Source organism: Cimex lectularius, unplaced genomic scaffold (genome assembly GCF_000648675.2).
Source record: "Cimex lectularius strain Harlan isolate CLEC.00 unplaced genomic scaffold, Clec_2.1 scaffold189, whole genome shotgun sequence".
In the NCBI taxonomy this organism is placed as follows: domain Eukaryota; kingdom Metazoa; phylum Arthropoda; class Insecta; order Hemiptera; family Cimicidae; genus Cimex; species Cimex lectularius.
In genome coordinates, this window is record NW_019392780.1 from 520,340 (window position 1) to 540,308 (window position 19,969).

The 19,969-nt window shown below is 30.1% G+C and overlaps 1 protein-coding gene across 17 annotated transcripts in view; it reads right to left on the reverse strand.

Annotated features, from left to right (window-relative positions):
- Positions 1–1,114: 1,114 nt before the first annotated feature.
- LOC106666962 (serine/threonine-protein kinase MARK2-like) overlaps positions 1,115–19,969 on the reverse strand; it is a 120,750-nt gene continuing 101,895 nt past the window's right edge. For 11 of the 17 annotated variants that reach the window (XM_014394524.2, XM_014394521.2, XM_014394519.2 and 8 more), the window contains 7 exons: positions 15,408–15,596; positions 13,947–14,124; positions 13,632–13,778; positions 8,574–8,783; positions 2,677–2,709; positions 2,214–2,322; positions 1,115–2,091 (listed from right to left, as the gene is read on the reverse strand). In XM_014394524.2, the coding sequence (XP_014250010.1) occupies positions 1,873–2,091; positions 2,214–2,322; positions 2,677–2,709; positions 8,574–8,783; positions 13,632–13,778; positions 13,947–14,124; positions 15,408–15,596 (1,085 nt within the window). In that variant the 3' untranslated portion in view covers positions 1,115–1,872. Of the gene's footprint in view, positions 2,092–2,213; positions 2,323–2,676; positions 2,710–4,396; positions 5,842–8,573; positions 8,784–13,631; positions 13,779–13,946; positions 14,125–15,407; positions 15,597–19,969 lie in introns of those variants that run through there. The other 6 variants (XM_014394513.2, XM_014394515.2, XM_014394510.2 and 3 more) reach the window with 5 other exon arrangements.

Consider the following 19,969-nt stretch of genomic DNA (forward strand, 5'->3'; position numbering starts at 1 on the left):
AGTACATACATATATTTAGAAAAATTCAATTCAAATTGGTGCAATTCCTTGTTATTGTCTTCAACCACATATCCCAATTATTTACAAATCTGGAGTTATGCCCCTCAAAGGACGAAGATGATTGACCATCGAATAAATAAAAAATAAAGAGAACAAAAAATTAAATTTTTATTATTGAATTCACTGTAGGCATAAATAATAAATACATATTCAATTCATTCTATTATTACATGGAGAAACTCTTACAGGAATTTCATTTCCCACCCCTCCCGACCAAACTAGCCAATTTTCTTTCCATTTAAATAAAAAATATAAAATTAGAGGAAGCAGACATTAAATATTTACAGTATAGTTAAAAACAGAAATAAACTATTAAAAAGAACAGCAATGTTGAGCACAGATATGAGTATCCTGAAATCAGCTACAGCAAACAAGGTGTATGGCAAGAAATAATTCAAGAGAATTGCAGCCAAAGTGAAAATGAGCTCTTTAACAGACTACATGAAAACGCTACAAAAATAATTATAGTAAAAAAAAACATTGCATTATTTCGATTTGTTGTTTGAAAATAAACAAGAGTAAAACATTTCATATTTAACTTGCCAACACCTGTTTACAACTCCATGATTTAATTATTTACGACATGAATCTGTATGGTTGAACCCATCCCTGAGAATTTAAAACATTCTGAAAAATTACAAATTTTATTTGACAAAATATTTGTGTGCCAATTTTTTCTTTGTTAAGATTATTAGCTAATTTATGTGCAAATTTACATATTAAAACAAGGTTACAATATATAATTAGATATAGCATCAATAATAATAATTAATAATAATAATAATCCATAAAAAATAATAACAAAGAAAACAATATCTAAATGTTACACTTTTTTTATTTTCCTTTCAGATGTGTTATTACATATGATATCTTTTTTTTTGTATATATAAATTGATTTGACAGTAAAAATAAATTCACTATTTATACACAAGTTTATAAATCCCCTTCTGCATCCACAGCTAAATGTTTCTTTTTCCTTTTTCGCACTGACTAATTAAGTACTACTAATCGAATTCTCGTTCAATGCTTCCTTTCCTATTATTCTTGTGTTTTTCCCTCACTTTTTGAAATACTATCATAATATAAATATGTGTCTGTGTGGTTCTTCAATTAATAATTCACGCATTCTCACACATACACATACAAATATTTTAAATATATAATTTTGTTTCCTCTGGAAAAACATTCCGCAGTCCTTCTATTGGACCCGTTTTCCACAATTTAGAGTAGCACAAGTACAAATACTGTATAATTTGTAATTTTTATTTATTTTTTCAACTATATAAGATCCACACTCCGTTTAAAAAGAATGTACACAATATTGGTATAAACATTACAACTTTTCATATTTTAACATAAAAATTTTTTTGTAAATAACTTTTTATTCATCTTTTTCTTTTTAAATCTGAAAAGCTGTTCATTTCTAGTGTATATTAAATTTAAAACGATGAATTTAGTTTCGGCATTTCGGTAAATTATTTCATTTGAATTTAGAATAGTTCTTAAAATGAAAATTATATACAATGAGGCCTGAATAAAAAGGCCTCAGTTAGTAAACACCCACGCGAGACAGTGGCAACCACGTCTGTTTATGGTCCTTTTTTTCATATAAATATTTATTAGAATTATGTATAATATTTATATATTAGTGTGCATATATTTTTTTCTTATAGACACACTTAATCACACGTTAAATGATACTGGAGGTAATTTCAGTGGCCATTTGTAAAGCTCGGAGTTTCGTTTATCGTTTTTCGTTGGCTCACTTGTTCCCTCGGGTTGTTCTGTTTTTGGTTCCTCCTCTGACCTCAGTCACAGTTTCAGCTCATTGGCAATTTTTGAAGCAATATTCTTAAAGCCGATTGAAGTTCCAGATATGCGTTTGAATCGGATCCCATTGAGAGACAAGCGTGGCAGTTTGCAAACTTCTATTTCCCACTGGACCAGGGAGTCTGTGTTCGGATCTCCGTGCACACAAAGAAGAAGGAATCTTTCTCTTTGTTCATAATCACAATTGTTAGCGTCCAAAACCTGTTGAACAATAACGAATAAATTAAACGTTTCCATCGAGTGGGCGCTAATTTGTAGAGGTAAATTTTAATATAGAAGGAAATTTTTTTTCAATAGCGATTAATATATTATCTTATTCTTACCTTCCTAATTTCTGCTATTATTGACAGAGGGTCTCTAGCGGAAGTTGTTTTCATACTCCATGTAAATCTGAGTGACCTAGGTTTGACCTGATCATCATCGACAGCAGAACTGGAAGAAAAAAAGGCATAAACTTCACCCCTTTGAAATTGTTTCAAAAGCTTTAGTGAGTGAAGGTCAGAAAGACAACTTGGCTTCTTTACCTAGTTTATACTCTTCCTAAAATAAACAGTGATAATACCGCATAATAGCCAAAATAAAATGAGAAACATGATGAGAAATTTAAAAAAAATTTGATTTTGTGTGTTTCTCCAGAGAATGTACAAATCAATGATAAGGCACTAAAGCTAATGATAACAGTAGTGGGATGAATGTAAAATAAAATTTAAAAAGCCCTTCACCGTACTTCATTCTACTTTTTTTTCTCGCTTGCTGTGAAAATATGCTTAAACCATGTTAACGTACCTAACTACATGTTTTGGGACTGGATCCATAGGTCTGAAAAAGAACAAAAATTGTATAAAAATAAAAAAAAAGTAACATGAGAAACAAGGAGTGGGAGGAATAAAATTCCTGAAAAAGGATTAGTCGGAACTGAACCAAAAAATAAAACTTTTTTGGAATACAGTGACGATGTTTGTTTCTTTTCATTTACTGACTAAAATTTTAGTCAACACATATTTAAAAAAAAATCTTTACTTAATCTACGAAAAAAAAACTAAAATTATTTTTCCCAAAGTTCAAATTTAAACTTCTTTAAAATTTCCTTTGTTATAAAAAGATGAATAAAAAATAAACGACATCCAAGAATTTGTATTTTTAAAATTATTGTACCAATCAGAAGATGGAGAAAACAGATGTGACTTGAATTTTAATTATTATTATTTTTTTCAAGCCCATTTGTGGGATATTTAAAATTCCCCAATCATGGTTTTCAATGATCAAGTTGAAGTTTTAATAAGTTGTAACTTTACAACAATTAAACAAATGATTTAGGATCAAGATTAGCAAAATATTTGCATTATCAATAGATAAGTCTTTTAAATAATATTATTTTTAACTAGAATTTTAGTTTGATATTGATATTTTCTTTGCTTTAACAAAAAAAAAAAAAAAGAAATTATGGTTGAATTATGGATTTGTTTGTTTAAATAATTTACTTTACTTTATATTTAACTAAATGTAAAACGATAAATTGTACCCAGTTTGACAAACGGAAGAACAAAGACTTGCTACATTAATATTGGTGAAAATTGGTTTTTGATTTGTTCGGACAGGTCAATATCTTCACGTATTCGATGCCAAATCTTCTTTTCTCTCTTGTAGTCCTAAAGTTCAAGTTTATAAAAACAAAAATAGATAAGTTACTGAAAGAAAGGTATACTTAGAAATTGTTGAAATGCACTTTTATTAAGCATCTCAGAAGTGTATACTTTTTTTTTCACCTCTTCAAATAAATACAGCCGTAAACTTCTTGGTACATGATTGTGGCCGACACTCAAAACAGAATAACAAACCTCAACCAATCCAAATTCTTACTTAATAGCATACAGACTGAATATATGCTTGCACACATTTAATTAGTGCAAAATGTCATAACTGAGCTGTTTATTTTTGAATAACTACAACCACAAATTAGCCTGTATGTCATAAAACCACAGTTGTGATCTTGGATTCTTTTATCGCTTTGTACTTTATGCAAAAGAAAAAAAATCCTAAACAAAATGTCCGGTGAATGATTGTTAGAAGTTACAAAGTTTCTTCAATAAATAAATAAAAAATTGGTAAATTTTGTCAATAATTTCAAATAGAGTTCACTACCAAGTATCGTTCCAATTTTCTGTTTGTTTTTTTATTATAACTAAGTGAAACTATTTGCAAAACTAAAATAACAGAGTAATATTCTAGAACTTCACTGGGAGCAGCATTTACAGAAATTTTCTTCAGATATCTGACGCTTCTCACATTTTGAAATTATGCAATACACATCGTATATTGTAGTACAAAGCGCTTTTTTTTTATATATATCTTTACTAAATATCTCATACATAATACGTAAATTTCTAAGAAACTGAAAATTTGTTTCGATTTCTGATCATTATTTTATTATACACGGTCAAGTCTCCTTCTCTTTTTAGAGTACACAATCAGCAATACTAGTTGGTAAATAGAATATAAATTGAAGTCTAATAATAACAACAATATATTTGAAATAATGCCAGATGATTTTATAAATTCTTACCAAAACGATTTTTAATCAGAACATAGTAAATTGAAAATTGGCCACATGACTAGTTGAAATACTGAAACACTTTAACAAATACCACTAAAAAATTGGAGTCCTTCTAAAAATATACATCAGTGTAAAGTGGCAGGTATAAGACACAAGAAAAATAGGAACTGGGCTGATGCACTTACACGAAATATTTATTAAAATAAATCACATTTTGGAGAAACTAAGAAAAAAAAATTATAGCAAACTGCCTGTGATAAAAAGTTGTTATTGATGTATGTGATTAGAGAACTACAATTAACAAGTGGAAGTAGAAAAAAAAGGCGGGATAAAACAAAAGGGAAATTGTACAATAAGAAGAATCTGCTAAAAAAAATCATTATTATTGTTTCTATAATCTAAACACTAGAATTTTAAAATTAAAATGTAAAAAAACCCTATTTGTTGGCTAGCGCTACCAACACAAACACATTTTTTTTTTGTAATAACAACTTGTTTAAGGAAAAATAGAAACACGAAATTTACTACAAATATAAAAGAAAATTAAAAGTTACAAAAGTAGCATTTGCAATTTATTACTTATTTACAGGTTTTAAGAGACAGTTATAATCATAGAATGATGAGATGTATTCTTTGGCATGAAATAAAAAGAGAAAAAAAAAGCTTTTGAAATATATTTTTTTTCTTTTAAGCTAAAAATTTCAAAGATGAGCTCATCTTTTAAAATAGCTTTCACCCATGGACAATATTATTGTTGCATCACAATATTTGTTAAAACAATGCAGCACATTTAAAACAACCTTAAGGCACATTATCACAGAAAGAATATGCCAAAAGAACAGTGCCATACTCCCATGAATATAAGAAAAAATAGGCGTATTACAGTTTGCATAAATATTTTCCATCTATCAATCCTTGGAACAACAATTAACAACGAACATATATTTTTTTTCTTCAATTTCAACATTTTTGTAAACGTTTAAATATTCTTAGGTATATACATTTCTGATAAAGCTAAGACATGGAGGTATAGATATGAAAACAAAATTATTCCTAGCGTTAAGTATCAAAAGTTACCTCTTATTTCTTTTTAAACTAAATTAAAAAAAATTATACAAAATGTAATTACTAATAAAAAAAACGAACAGTTCTCATGATTACATTTCACTTAGAAAATTTAAAACTACCACAATATTTTCAACGTTTTTTAACACCAACTGCACAATTTAATTTTTTTTAAGTAATGAAAAGCACGACAGTATATGCTGATAACTCGTTATCAAACGGAGAGAAAGAGAGAGCGAGAAAGAGGAAGAGAAAGGGAAAGAGAGTGAATCGATTGAGCACGTTGAGTTGTTGCCAGGTGGGAGACAGTTCCTCGTTACTAGTTTTGAGGCCTAAAATTAGAAATTCAAAGTGTGAGTATCATTTTTGTTCACCCACCACTTTGCAACGACCCAACTGTGAAAGCCTCGTCCTCAAAAACTCACTTCTCCCTTATTTACAATAATAAATGTTTAATATTCAATATGATAAAATTAATCAATCATGTGAACCATAGCAAAAGAATGAAAATAAAAACCAAAAAAAAAAAAAAAAAACTCTTATAACCTCATTCCCAAAACATTTTAAATGCTTCATATGAGTAAAAAATTAATAAATAAAAGTGGATGCACAATGCCTTCAAATTTGAATTTTGTTATTTTTCACTTATGTTTTTCCCTCTTTATAGTTTTATTCGTAAGAAACAATAACACAGTGACTACACTAATGGTTGCAACAAATTTATGGGGAGCAGAAGTATAAAAAAGAAATAGATTCAGAAAAGCTTTCACAAGTGGTCTTTGCTAAGTGTTCCAGGGGATAGTAGTAATAAAATAATTAAACAGGCCAAATAATAATATATAGATAAAAATGAATTCATTGGGTAGCAAATTACATAGAACATTGTGCACCCACATTCAGACGTATAAAAATAAATCAAACATGCAAATTTCTAAAATACTATAGTTCTGAATTTAACGATAGTAAGTTAATGGCTTTATTAAACATGCAAATATGAGAGTACTGAGGAGCAGAAATAGTTTGGTTAATTGAGGTTGGGAATTAGGAGGAGGACTAGAAAAAATCAAAAATATTTTTTAAAAATCCAAAACTAAACGAGTGCAATATAATTCCATTGACTTGAGTCAATAGTTAAAGGAACATGACAATATAAAATACCTATGTTATTAATTAATAATTGTATTAAACTGCTGTTAATTTCAAGGTAAAGTACGTCACTATTTAGAAGCAGATGTGCGATCTTTAAAAACGTGAGCTTTTGAAATATTTAATTTGTGATTGCCTTAAAAATCTATACATAATCACATTTGAATTTTTAAAAAGCATCCTTCCTCAAATAGTCTGTTTTTCTATTGTAATCATTCATCCATCTTATTTTGTAGAAGTGCGTTCAGATATTAATTACTTACCAATTTTCTTCACAAGTATTCAGCATTGATATTAAAACCGTGCAGCCTTTAGGCATATCACAGATGCCAAGCTTCATTGCCATATGCTAAGTAAACATTTGCAAAAATACTTCGGCAAAATTCAGTTGCGATTTAACTGAACCAATTTTCACAATACACGCCCCCTTGGATTTTGTTTGGTTTACAAAAATACACGCCAAATAACGAGTATTTTTAAACAGATTATTATTATGTTTGTTGTTTCAAGAGATTGTTTCAAATGTGAAATATCAATATGAATAAGTACAAGAAATAAAACAATGATAATGACGCACCGCAGTCAAACGTTTTTGTTTTACCCGGTGGTAATGAAACGATGTTCTTTTCCAAAAGCTTTGTGAAATTTTCTCAGAAAGCATTGAAAGCTCAGAAAAAAATCACCACACGGGGTCTTGTGTGTTCAAATGAAATATTGATTTGAAAATTTATCGTTAATTTTTATTTTTCGAGGACTGACTAATGGCCTTATTCTTTCAGATTGTACTCCAGTTTCTTCTTTTTGGGGTAATCGACGTTCATAAAATTTTAAGAATGCATGAATAATATAAATTTTATACACTGGAGTATTTGAAAACCTTATTTTTGTACTTAAAAACCTACATCGGTCTTTAAATTAGAAAAAAAAAAAGTATCAGCTTGCTTTATAAAAATCTTATTTCAAATATAACCATTAAGTTATCTAATTTTCTTGAGTGGATGCTGGAAGCTGATTATATCTTAAAACGATTACTTATTAAATAATTTAAATCTACTGAAGAGTCAATGAAATAACAAGCTATATTTTTGTAATTTTGTCTTTTTTATTGTTCAACATGTTCCCTTTTACATCATCAATTACAGATTTACTATTTCTAAATTGCACTAGTTTAGTATCATATAATACAGATTTTAACCCTTTATAGGTTGGACATTGTTAAGGAAATGAACAATTAATTAAGGTCTTACCTTTAAACAAATTAAATCAATTTAAAAAAAAAACCTTTTTAAGGGGAAAAAATTAGTCAAAATTCAATAGCCATACAGACGGAAATGTCAAACGGAAGAATTTATAAATCCGCCTAGTATCTTGTTTAATTTTTTTAAATGATTGAATATTATTTCGATAAAAACCAATTTAGTAACAGTTAAAATAATAATATATAAAATTGATAATGCTGTAAATAACCGGTAGCTTTAAAATATAAATAATATCAAAACAATGAATAGATTTTTTTTTATTATACCTATAAAGGGTTAACATTAACAACAATGTTAAGGCAATACCCAAGAAGAAAGAAATGTACATTTTTATTTAAAGCAAATAAAATACTAATAAAAATGAATGTACAGAAGAAAAAAAAAATTAAGTACAGAACTTTTTTTTTTTACAAATTGTTACAATATAAAACAAAATCAAGCAAATTAAGTGCAACTTGTTTAAAAAATTAATAATAATAATAAAAACAGTGGCAAACAAAGGGGACAAATAGGAGTTAATAAATGATTAGATAGTGATTTTAAGTTCAGGTTGACAGGAGGTTTTATTAGTGTTAGAAGGCATTTGAGGGTCTTGGGCTAACTGGGGTGAGCAATTGAGCATTTGTCTTGTGAGCGAGTGGCAAGCAGGTGCTACTGACCGTTTAGAAAACCTTGATGAGAGCTTGGAAAAGAAACTGGTCGTCCTAGCCGCATCCGTAGGCGAAGGGGCGCCCGAAATGTACGGCCTCTGCCTGTTCTGCCCGCTATGGAAAGTCGAACGGCTTGGCACATTGCGGGGGAAAGGCTGCTGGAACCCGCCTCGGTTTGTCGCACTGACTGAGACAACACCGACTCCGCCGACACCACTTCTGAAAAAATGAGTCATTAAGAAATCTCTTATATACATTTTGAATTTGTACTGGAAAAAAAATGTGTGCGCTCTAACTGAATGCATATTCTAAAAATTACAAAATTCGTAAACGGTTTATTATTGTAAAACTGCTATCTGTTTGGATGAATGCCGTGCATTACAAAGCAAATTAAGGGTATATTTCCTGTTTTTAAGGGTCTAGTTGGAAAAATAAAATTATTAGGTTGTCCAGAAAATAATGCAGTTTGTAGGTGCAAATAAAAACAAATAAATGATTTTAAAACTTTTTTATTAATTAAAATACCACCAATCACTCTCAATAGATTTCTCCCAACATGATGGCATCTTTTCTATTCTCTCTGAATAGAATTGTGTGGTGGTTAGTGACCGTTAATAGATAATTATTTAGAAATCGTGAGATGCGGTCTGGTGTGATGTAGGTTTCAGAAAAACATTTTCTTTGTCGTGCCAACGTTTCGATCTTTATTGAGATCATCTTCAGGGCCTGGGATTTACAAACATGGTTTACATTTAACAAATACTTAAATTAACTTATTTCGTGGTCCGCTTGACCAACTAATATATTACAATTAATTAAGGTTCGTTTGTCGCCGAGAGTCCAATCCGATTAAATGACATTTGAAAAAGGGCAAAAAGGAGGGAAAATTCAAAAGGTGTGGTTGAGATGGGAAGTTAGTGTCTGAGTGGATCGAGGTCACGATAGCTCAAGTGGTAGAGCAGCGTCGTATCTAGCCGAAGGTCGTGGGTTCGAATCCCGCTCGTGCCATTGACTTTTTTATCTCAACTGAAAACCTTTATTAATTTTAACAAATACATTTAGGATGTGAAAAAGTAAATTTATACAATGCAAAATATATACATGTATATATTTTGCATTATTTAAATTCACTTTTTCACATCCTAAATGTATTTGTTAAATGTAAACAATGTTTGTAAATCTCAGGCCCTGAAGATGATCTCAATAAAGATCGAAACGTTGGCACGATAAAGAAAATGTTTTTCTGAAACCTACATCACACCAGACCGTTTCTCATGATTTCTGAATAATTCTGAATAGAATTTTGAGTCTGTATTTCTAAAAATTTTAATGACTTTTGATCAATACATCTTTCTCATTTGTAAGTACATCTAGTCCGAATGCAGGGCCACTTGGATTTGAACTGGAACCTTTACATTGCAGTGATGAGCCTAAACCACTGCGCCACCGACGCCCTTATTTTTTTTTTAATTATCAAATTCTGTAAACGCTTCTAACGACTTTTGGTCAATGATTTTTTTTTTTTTTGTAGATCATTGTTGAGGTGTCTGAAAAAAATGGTATTTGGTAGATGAGAGGCCCAACATTTTTCGTGTTGTCAAACGTGAGACATGGGGCCGGGACATGTAACAGAATCGGCCTTGTCCAATTAACCAAAGGTGACATCAGTAATGCCAATTTCTGGTGCATTGCTTCAATTGGAGAGGAATAGATTTCAGCAGTGATTGTTTTGCCAGGATTCAAGAAACAAGCATCACCATCACCTTTTTTTGGTGAATTGGGAGCTTTGGAAAATGTGATGCAGCTTCTCCTTTGTCAAGCCACTGTCCAGAACGTGCTGTTATTGTAGCAAATCCACTTTTTATTACAAATAACAATTCCATCCAGGAAAGGTTTGTTTCTGTTTCGGCAAAGAAGTATTGTGCCTCATAACGATGATTTTTTACGTAGTCACCTAACTTTCGAGCTTTTTCACCTTTTTCAATTGCCTTAAGGTGGTCATCGATAGTCAATTTGCTAAATGAAAGAGAGATGTTTTGAACAGTTCTGCAATTTCCTCACAGAACATCATAATCTAAAGAAGAAATCCTTCCACAACCCTCTTTATCTTTAAGGCTAGTCTCATCCTTGAAATTTTTTTAAACCATCTCAGAACGGTGCCTCTCACTCACATTACTATTGCCCCAGACTTCCTTAATGTTTCTGGCCGATTGGGCACCATTCTGAACGAGTTTAAACTCATAAAACAAAATTACGCAAAAATCACATGTTGACATCTTAGTAAAGACTGAATTATTCCCAAGTAACAAATTGCTACTGAGGTAAATAAACTTTTTTTTGAAGATTAAAAAGTGTTAATAGTACAAAAGAATAATCCATGAAACTTAAAACGGTTTATTATATAGAGGGGTAATTGAAAGAAAACCTGCATTATATTCCAGACAATCCAATATTAGAGAAAGTAAACTTTAAGTAAAAAAATTATAAAGGCTAGTATATACTCGCAGACAAAATCGCGTAAGTCGTGTTTATAGACAAAGTTCTGAAACTCTTGCAGGATAACTTGCAAAACGAAATTTAAATTTAGTTCTATTGCCCATACAAAATCCCAATTGTTTCAGCTTGTTATCCGCTTAAATTCCTTGCCTAGTTTATATGTTACATATAAAATAAATAGTAAAATAAAAATACAATCATCTTATTAAATACAATAATATTTGTTTTTGATTCAACAGCACACATAAATGCTTTGTGCTAATGTGCGCACACACAAAACACATGTGCAAATTGTGAAGTGTTGGGGTGGTGGGAAATTTGTTCGAACCCGATCATCTTGGTCCTCCCGAGTTATGGTTTTGTTTAGACAGACATCTTTTAAAGGAGTATGTCCGATTAAACATACTGCGGGAGGCTGACCAGGATGACCAATCTTCAGATGTATGTGCAATTTGTAATAAAATATTAATATTTTAAATCTTTCAATTAATTAAGGTTTTTAGTTGAGTTAAAAAAGTGAGTGTTACGAGCGGGATTCAAACTCACGATCTTCGGCTAAATACGCCGCTACTCTACCACTTGAGCTATCGTGACCTCGATCCACTCGGACACTAACTTCCCATCTCAACCCCACTTTTCTGAATTTTCGCTCTTTTTTGCCATTTTTCAAATGTGTAATCTATTTGATTCTCGGCAACAAATGAAATGACCACGGAGAGCTCTAGCAAAGGTGTACTTCATTTTTACTTATTAAATTCACTAGTTTTCGAGGTCCGCTTGACGGATGTCTCTTTTTATCTCAACTAAAAACCTTAATTAATTGAAAGATGTTAAGTGGTCAAGTGGACCACAAAAACTAGCGAATTTAATAAGTTAAAATGAATGATAGATTACACGACATTTGAAAAATGGCAAAAAGGAGGGAAAATTCAAAAGGTGGGGTTGAGATGGGAAGTTAGTGTCCAAGGTCACGATAGCTCAAGTGGTAGAGCAGCATTTAGCCGAAGATCGTGGGTTCGAATCCCACTTGTGACACTGACTTTTTTTATCTCAACTAAAAACCTTAATTAATTGAAAGATATTAATTGGTCAAACGGACCACGAAAAGTAGTGAATATTTTAAATATTAAACCATTGATGCAGCAAAACAAAGCCATGTAATGTTGTGGTTATTTTTTCAAAGATAGTTTAAAAAATTATCAATTTGCAATTTCTCTTCATGATATCAAACTAGCCAGCTTTCTTTTGCCAATTATTGTAATTAGAAAAATGAATAGTTGTCTTTTTTAATGATGATGGAATGAATGATTGAACATTACCACTAAGCATTAACATGTTACTTAAATTAAAATAAAGCTTCATGCAGATTAATGCGAGCATATTTGTTTTTAACTAGTAAAAAAAAAAAGCCTGAACATCATAACTGTGATACTACTGCTTGCTACAATAACATTCAAGTACATATATGACTCAACGTATTTATACTTTAGAAATCAACTTGTTAAAATAAAATTTGTGCCACAGTATGTAGTAGTGTTGAACTGTTGACACTTAGCCCCCATGCACACGATGTCAATGTTATAATGAATATTTAAAAAAAAAACTTTGGAAAAAAAATCCTTAGCTAGACGGATTAGTTTAAATTTGGGAGGATGTATTATTTATTAGGATATTAGTGAGACGTAATAACTTTCACTTCAAATTAGTATTTTTTTCAGGCACAAATTTGATTAATATTTATCTTATTACCTTTTTTTTAGTCCATTGGATATCACATTAGAAAAAGACTCATGGATAAGGGGTTAATATGATTTGAGTTATTGCTGGAATCCCAATCAGAATTAGATCTGCGCAGTCCATTAATTTTATTATAGTTCATAATTTTCTTTAAAATACTGAGAAAGAAATATTTCCCTATCACATGAAGTAATATATTGTAAATGTTTCCGTATAAAAAAAGGCTTGTAATAGAGATCCACAAAGTATTTTGCAATAAGGGACAAATTTACTCCGGGAGGGATGGAAAAAGGAAAACGTACGGGAAAATCATGTTATTTGGGCACCATCTAAGACAGGACAGAAGAGACAAAATTTCTTATGAGTGTGAACATGTAGACAGAGAGAAAAATGCTGTGTACACAAAAGCTACATCCACTTTAAAAACAAAAAAACAATTCTGCAAATGATATAAAAGATGAATGATGGTATGAATGTCGGTGTCTATGAAAATAATTTTTGAAGCTAGCTAAGGATCGTCTGAGTTTTTATATAATGAAAATGAAATATATAGAACAAACTTTGGCACATAAGGCTGACTAAGTGACACCCAAGGAACACTTCCACACACTGCCGATATACTGGACAAATTCATAATTAATACTTTACTCTTTTTTTATTTTTTTATTAATCATATAAAGAAAGAAACAATTATTTAATATTTGTTTTCTTTTTAATATCGCTTCAAATGTGCATCTCTTGAAAGACTTTTGACCTTAATTGAATCTGTACATTCTTCGTGGATTTACAAAATTAACTATGAATTTGTCCAAGTCGTGTGGTCTGAGTGTATACCTGGGACGAAGGTGATCATAGGGGGCAGGCATCATTGGATGAGACAACCCATCTGGAGTACGTTGGGTTGTTGTAGTTGCTGAAATGGACGCGGACTTGACGTGACCTTTTGTACCACTCCGACCCAAAGTGTCCATGCCTCCCAAGCTGGTATAATATAATTTAAATGTTTAACCCAAAATTTTGTTTGTTCAAAAATTGAAAAGCATTAAAAAAAAAATTTTAAAAATAAAAGCTGATCACCGTTTTATGGCAGACAGCATGGACAGAATGAAGCTTCAGTATGAAATGAGAGTGAATTTCAAGCAGACTTACTTTGGTGTTTCACCGGCAGTGTTTGTCTTCTCGTTTGACGAGGATTTTGTGTCGTAACTGAAGGTGCTTCTCCTGGAGACTGTACCACCCGCAGTAGCTGTCGTAGTCGCAAGTGACCTGTTTCCACTCATAGTGTTTGACTTGGTCACCCCCCTTGGTTTACCCGGGCTTGACACTCCTGAAAATAATATGGTTATTGGTCAACATTTTTAACACAAATCAAAGGCAATCGTAATTTTTTTTTTTTTTTTTTAAGTGGGAAATCAGAAGAGTTTGCTAGGCAAGAGCAGTGATACCTAAAGTGTTTTGAAGCTTGGGTCCTTTTGGTTCTGACGTTAACACAAATTTTTAAATAATGCATAAAAGCAAGCCAATCAAAATAAAAAGCAAAATTATTGTTTTAGAATCTGCTTAGCCTAAGCACAATCCTTTTAATTTCTTAAAAATATATTTAATTTAATCGGTTAACTTGTACAAAGGAATATCAAAAATATTTAAAGGCCATAATTGTTAGAGTTGTTTTCTGTAACATTTTTTTGTTAATAAAAATAAGATAAATTTAATGGCCTAGATTTAAACGCAGTTAATAATATGTTTTATTACAAGTACAGTGATTGAATCTGTAGCTTTATGATAAAAACAAATGAAACAATTTATGAGATGTTAAAAATAATTCTCAAAATGTAATTGATCAGTGGAGTCATAAATTTATTTTTGAATTTGTCTAAAAGATCCTACAGACTTGGTACTTCCTACCGACATTGGTAACTATCAGGAAAAACACTGACATATTTGGATTTGAAATTAACTTAAAAAAAAAAAAATCAGAATAATATTACTTATTTTAAACATTATGTAATTACTTTTGAACGATGGTGATGTCAAATTACAAAAATTTGCAAACTTTCATATTCTAAATAGTGCAGTTGCACGAAACAGTCTTTTGCATAACAGTGTACTTACCTTTTTAGATTATTAAACAAAAAAATAAATAAATAAAAATATAAAAAAATAACCAGAGGAAATAAATCTCTAGTTGCTATTGGAAACATACAACTTCAAGATTCACAAATTATATTTGATAATTAATAAAAGGAATCTGAAAAACATGCTAGGAACTTCAACTCGTTAGTAATAAAGAAATTAAATAAAAAATCTACTTTTTAAACTCTGTTTAAATACAGGTATGAATTTGTATGTTTCTTTAGTTAAAAAATAAAATAAAAATGAACCTGGTAATTTTCTTTTAAATGGAATTTTTGCAAACATAATACAAGCTAATTATTATGTATAAAAACTTGAAACAAGCCAATCAATCGACTAAGACATGACGTATTACTCAAAATTTACTTTCAAAATTTATTATTCCGGTGAAAACTAACTTTTTTTTTTTTTTTGAAGATTTTACGAATTCCATTGAAGATTTGTTTTTTGTTCTTAAAAGGAATAAAAAGAAATTACCAGACGTATCAAGGACGGGTAAGGTAGATGTGGCATTCTTTGCAGGTCGAGAATTCAGCCTGGCAGTGTTCTCTTTAATTGTAGCCGTATCCACAGTGTTTTGCCTCTTGAAGTTACTTCCTTGAGTCACACTTCCACTTGTAATGTGGTTATGATTCATTGTGGTATTCGTGCCGGTTGAGACACCACCTATCGGAATCAAACTCAATTATCATACGACTGAGGGTTGCTCTCCACCTGGCTTTCTCAATAGGGGAACAGGCCGATTATGTTTTAGGGTTACATTTACTAAATAAAGGTTGGATCTTATGAATGCAATTACAGGCTAGAAAACAAAAATATTTAACATAAAAAAATATATCGGGGGAAAATGCATTCAAGAGAAGCTTTATCGGAATGGGGCGTAACGTTATGAATAAGTAACAACTACTTTTCCTCATAAAACATTCATCTGCTTTTGTAAAATTAAATTATTAATACAATTGTATTAATTTGTTAATACAGATAATAAAATTTTTACATCCTCGGTCAACTTCTTGGAACAGTAAATATAGCATTTTTCAGTCCAATGAAACTTTTTTTCAATCAAATGAAACCTTTTTCCAAGCAAATGAAACCTTTTTTCAATCAAATGAAACTTTTTTCAATCAAATGAAAACTTTTTTCAATCAAATGAAACCTTACTTCAAGCAAATGAAACCTTTTTCAAGCAAATGAAACCTTTTTTCAATCAAATGAAACTTTTTTCAATCAAATGAAGCCTTTTTCCAAGCAAATGAAACCTTTTTTCAATCAAATGAATCCCGCTGATACCCCCGCCAACGCGAAAACAGATTTTCACAAGAAACATTCTTGTATCTAAGCCTTACAATTCAATTATTGTAATATTAATATTCAATCATCATAGAAATTATTGGTAGTACTATAATGTCATTTATTTATTCCTCTACATAATTGTTATCATTAGGTTTTAGGTTTCATTTGCTTGAAGTAAGGTTCATTTGCTTGGAAAAAGGTTTCATTTGATTGAAAAAAGATTTCATTTGCTTGGAAAAAGGTTTCATTTGATTGACAAAAGGTTTCATTTGCTTGAAGTATGGTTTCATTTGCTTGAAGTATGGTTTCATTTGCTTGAAAAAAGGTTTCATTTGCTTGAAAAAGGATTCATTTGCTTGAAGTAAGGTTTCATTTGATTGAAAAAGGTTTCATTTGCTTGAAAAAGGTTTCATTTGCTTGAAGTAAGGTTTCATTTGATTGAAAAAAGTTTTCATTTGATTGAAAAAAGGTTTCATTTGCTTGGGAAAAGTTTTCATTTGATTGAAAAAAGGTTTCATTTGTTTGAAAAAAAGTTTCATTTGACTGAAAAATGCTATAGAAATATTAATCTACAATATTAATAATTAAAATGAGCTTCTATTGTAACAAGCAGAATGGGGCAAGTGATTACTTTGTTTAATATCTTCAATCTGGAATACAAATCTGACAACTCGGTCTGACTATAACATTTTAATTGTTAACCTTCATTAAAAGAAAAGAAAAATTCTAGTCGAATTCAGGACTTTATTACAAATTCTCGGAGATTCAAACTAGTTTATGGAATAATATAGACAACAGTTTGTGATAAAATATGACAAACGGTTAAGGACATTTCAGTCATACCAGACGAGTAAAATCACTAAACCTGAACTTACACAATCATCAATCCAAATGAAAAAAACGAAAATAGTAAAGTTCCTCACTTGAACAAAGTTAAACCTGTTCTTTTCAACGAGACAATGAACATAAAAGCAATTTCACACACCAATTTACCATCATCGTTTCTCTTTCACTCCTCTGTTTTTCTCTCTTGTTAAAACTATGCCAGTGAATGAAAGAGTGGTCAGTGTTTGATCAAATTTCTAACACTAAATAAAACCGCATTCTGGTACATACTGGATACTGGATGGATAATCATGAACCCAGTTTAAAAATAAAAAGAATGGTGGTAAGTGAAAGCAAGCAAATATAGTAACATATTATGCTCCCTTTCATAAACATTGTGTTCAAACCTAGTGTTTTTATAAAAAGTATGTCATTCAAAGTTAAAATTTGGAACCCTTTTTTTTATATCATTTTTTAAAATTATGATAAGAGGACTGTCAAAAACCCAAAAATCCACAGGGACTGTAATGCGTTACAATTTTAACTACTGTACTATCTAAGTACTAAGATGGAGAAAATTTAAAAATCATATTCTTAAACCTTTGTTAATTATCGAAATAAGAGCGTAAATTTTCTGGCTACTCGCAACAGCATTAGCATGTTAAACGACCAGAAATTTGACTAGAAAAAGCATTAATAGTGTGATTTAAATAGCATCAACAGCCATAAGTGTGAAGGTCACTTCATGCAAAAAAAAAGAAGGCGGCAATGACAATCGGACTAAAACAAACGATGAAACGACAGGTTCCCCGAGGTAACGAAACCTAGTAGTTTTCACACTTCGTTAAAGCCATAAATTTTGAGTATTTTAGTAAACTAAAACTACCAGAGTACTATTTCGTCTCAAAGGGCAATTTCATTACTAGTTCCTAGAAATTATAATATCTAGACATAACAAAGCAGACAGACAGTGAAAATGGGAAGTATCGATTAATTTCTCCATGGGAAAAGAGCAGAAGAAACTGCTAAATTTCTAAGAGTAAAAAATTTTTAGTGCAAAAATAAAACCTTGTAACAAAGTGATTGAAGTTTGTTTTTAATAATAACTTGTAAACAAAAAAAAATTAAGTTCCAATATTTGTTCCAGACATTGATTTTCATCATAACATCCTGGACAATTGACTTTTTTAAAATAAAATGTAAATATTTAGCATTTAGATTTGTTGTGGTTTATTTAGATTTATTGGCCCACAAAAATCAATATGTAAAAAAAAGACTTAAGAAAAAAACAAAAACAAAACAGAATTCTTATTTGAAATTTGCTAGCCTAGTACTTCCTGTTTTTATTTTGAATATTAGTACTGCTTAGCCCTAAATATTTTTGAGAAATTTCTGAGATCAATAATGCATCATTTCGAAAGAAAAAAAATCAACTGCCAAATAGATCAATTTTTTGGCAGTACTGAAAACAATTTTGAAAACATAATAGCCTGATGATGCTATAAATCGAGTGGGGAAAAATTTACAATTTCATTTCAATAAAATACTTGATATTAAAAGGTCATTCTTCTTCATTTTAAAGCACTCTATGTAATTTTAAAACAAGATTCATGTGTGCACTAAAACTTTTTTTATTCGACAGAAAGGAAGAAAAAATCAATGCAACCAGACAAAACAAATTAAAAAATAAAATATATTATTGCATAGTACAGAATAGATCAGAAATCAAATTAAGCATGTTTATTATCTTTTGAAGTGTTTTGACATGGAATGTAATCAAATATTTTGTCAACAAAAATAAAAAAGAACCGTTATTAATATTTATTTGTACTTTTCAATTTGTAATATTTAATCCAAGTTAATTTGATTTCTGATTAAAAGCATCGTTTATTATTAAGTGTTCTTAAAATAACAATTTCCACTTCTATTTGGCCTATTTTAAACTATTTAATAAGGCTGAGAGAAAATTTTCCTGTAATTTAATTAGCGAACTTTAAAATGGAAAACCATAATAAATCATGTTAAGAGTTTAAAAGAGGCCAATAGAAATGCGAAAAAAATATATAAATTAAATAAATGAAAGAAAAAAAATAAGACAATGAACCATGCTGCAAACATTACATTCTATGCTTAAAAACAACAAATGTGTACATACCAATATTTTGCATGCACAAAGTTGGAATTGATGCCAACGTTAATTATTCCAACAGTGAATAGCAAAACTAATGGTTAAGATCATTTATGAGATGCCGAGTTTCAAAAGCACATCTCAATACGTATTAAAAGATGTCTAGGAGAATGTGGTTAATCGTTTGAAAACTTCTACTGAAAGAAAATGGAGTGTAGTTGGGTGAGGGTATGATGAATGAACGATACGTACGAGCAAACATTCGTTTCAATAAAAAAAATTTATAATAATAAATAAATAAAAATAAAATTTCCCACTGAAGTAAGCGCACAATAAGGGTGTAGTTGATTTACTTCCAATATTTTTGTTCAGAAAGAACAGTAAAAAAAAAAAGCTGTGTGAATATTGAATTCCTCTTACTGTTCTTATTTTTTAATTGGGTAGTAAATATTTCTAGATTGAATGCACATAATAACCCTAGTTTTAATCTGGTGAAATGAATTATTGTGTCTGTTGGTATAATGGTGCCTATTGTGCGCTTATCTTATGTACCTATCAGCCTTTAATGATAAATTATAATGTACACGCAGAAGTTTTTTTTTTAATGATTTTTTTTAGTATGATTATACTAAACTTTAAAGGCTAATAAGTACTAAATATAACTACAAAGAAACCTGCACAAATAATAATAATTAGAAGGTTTGCATTCATTAGTAAGATGTTGAGAAGGACAAAAAAAAATTATATATAATAAAAATAATAATAATAAAAAAAAAAGGACGGGTGGCAGAAA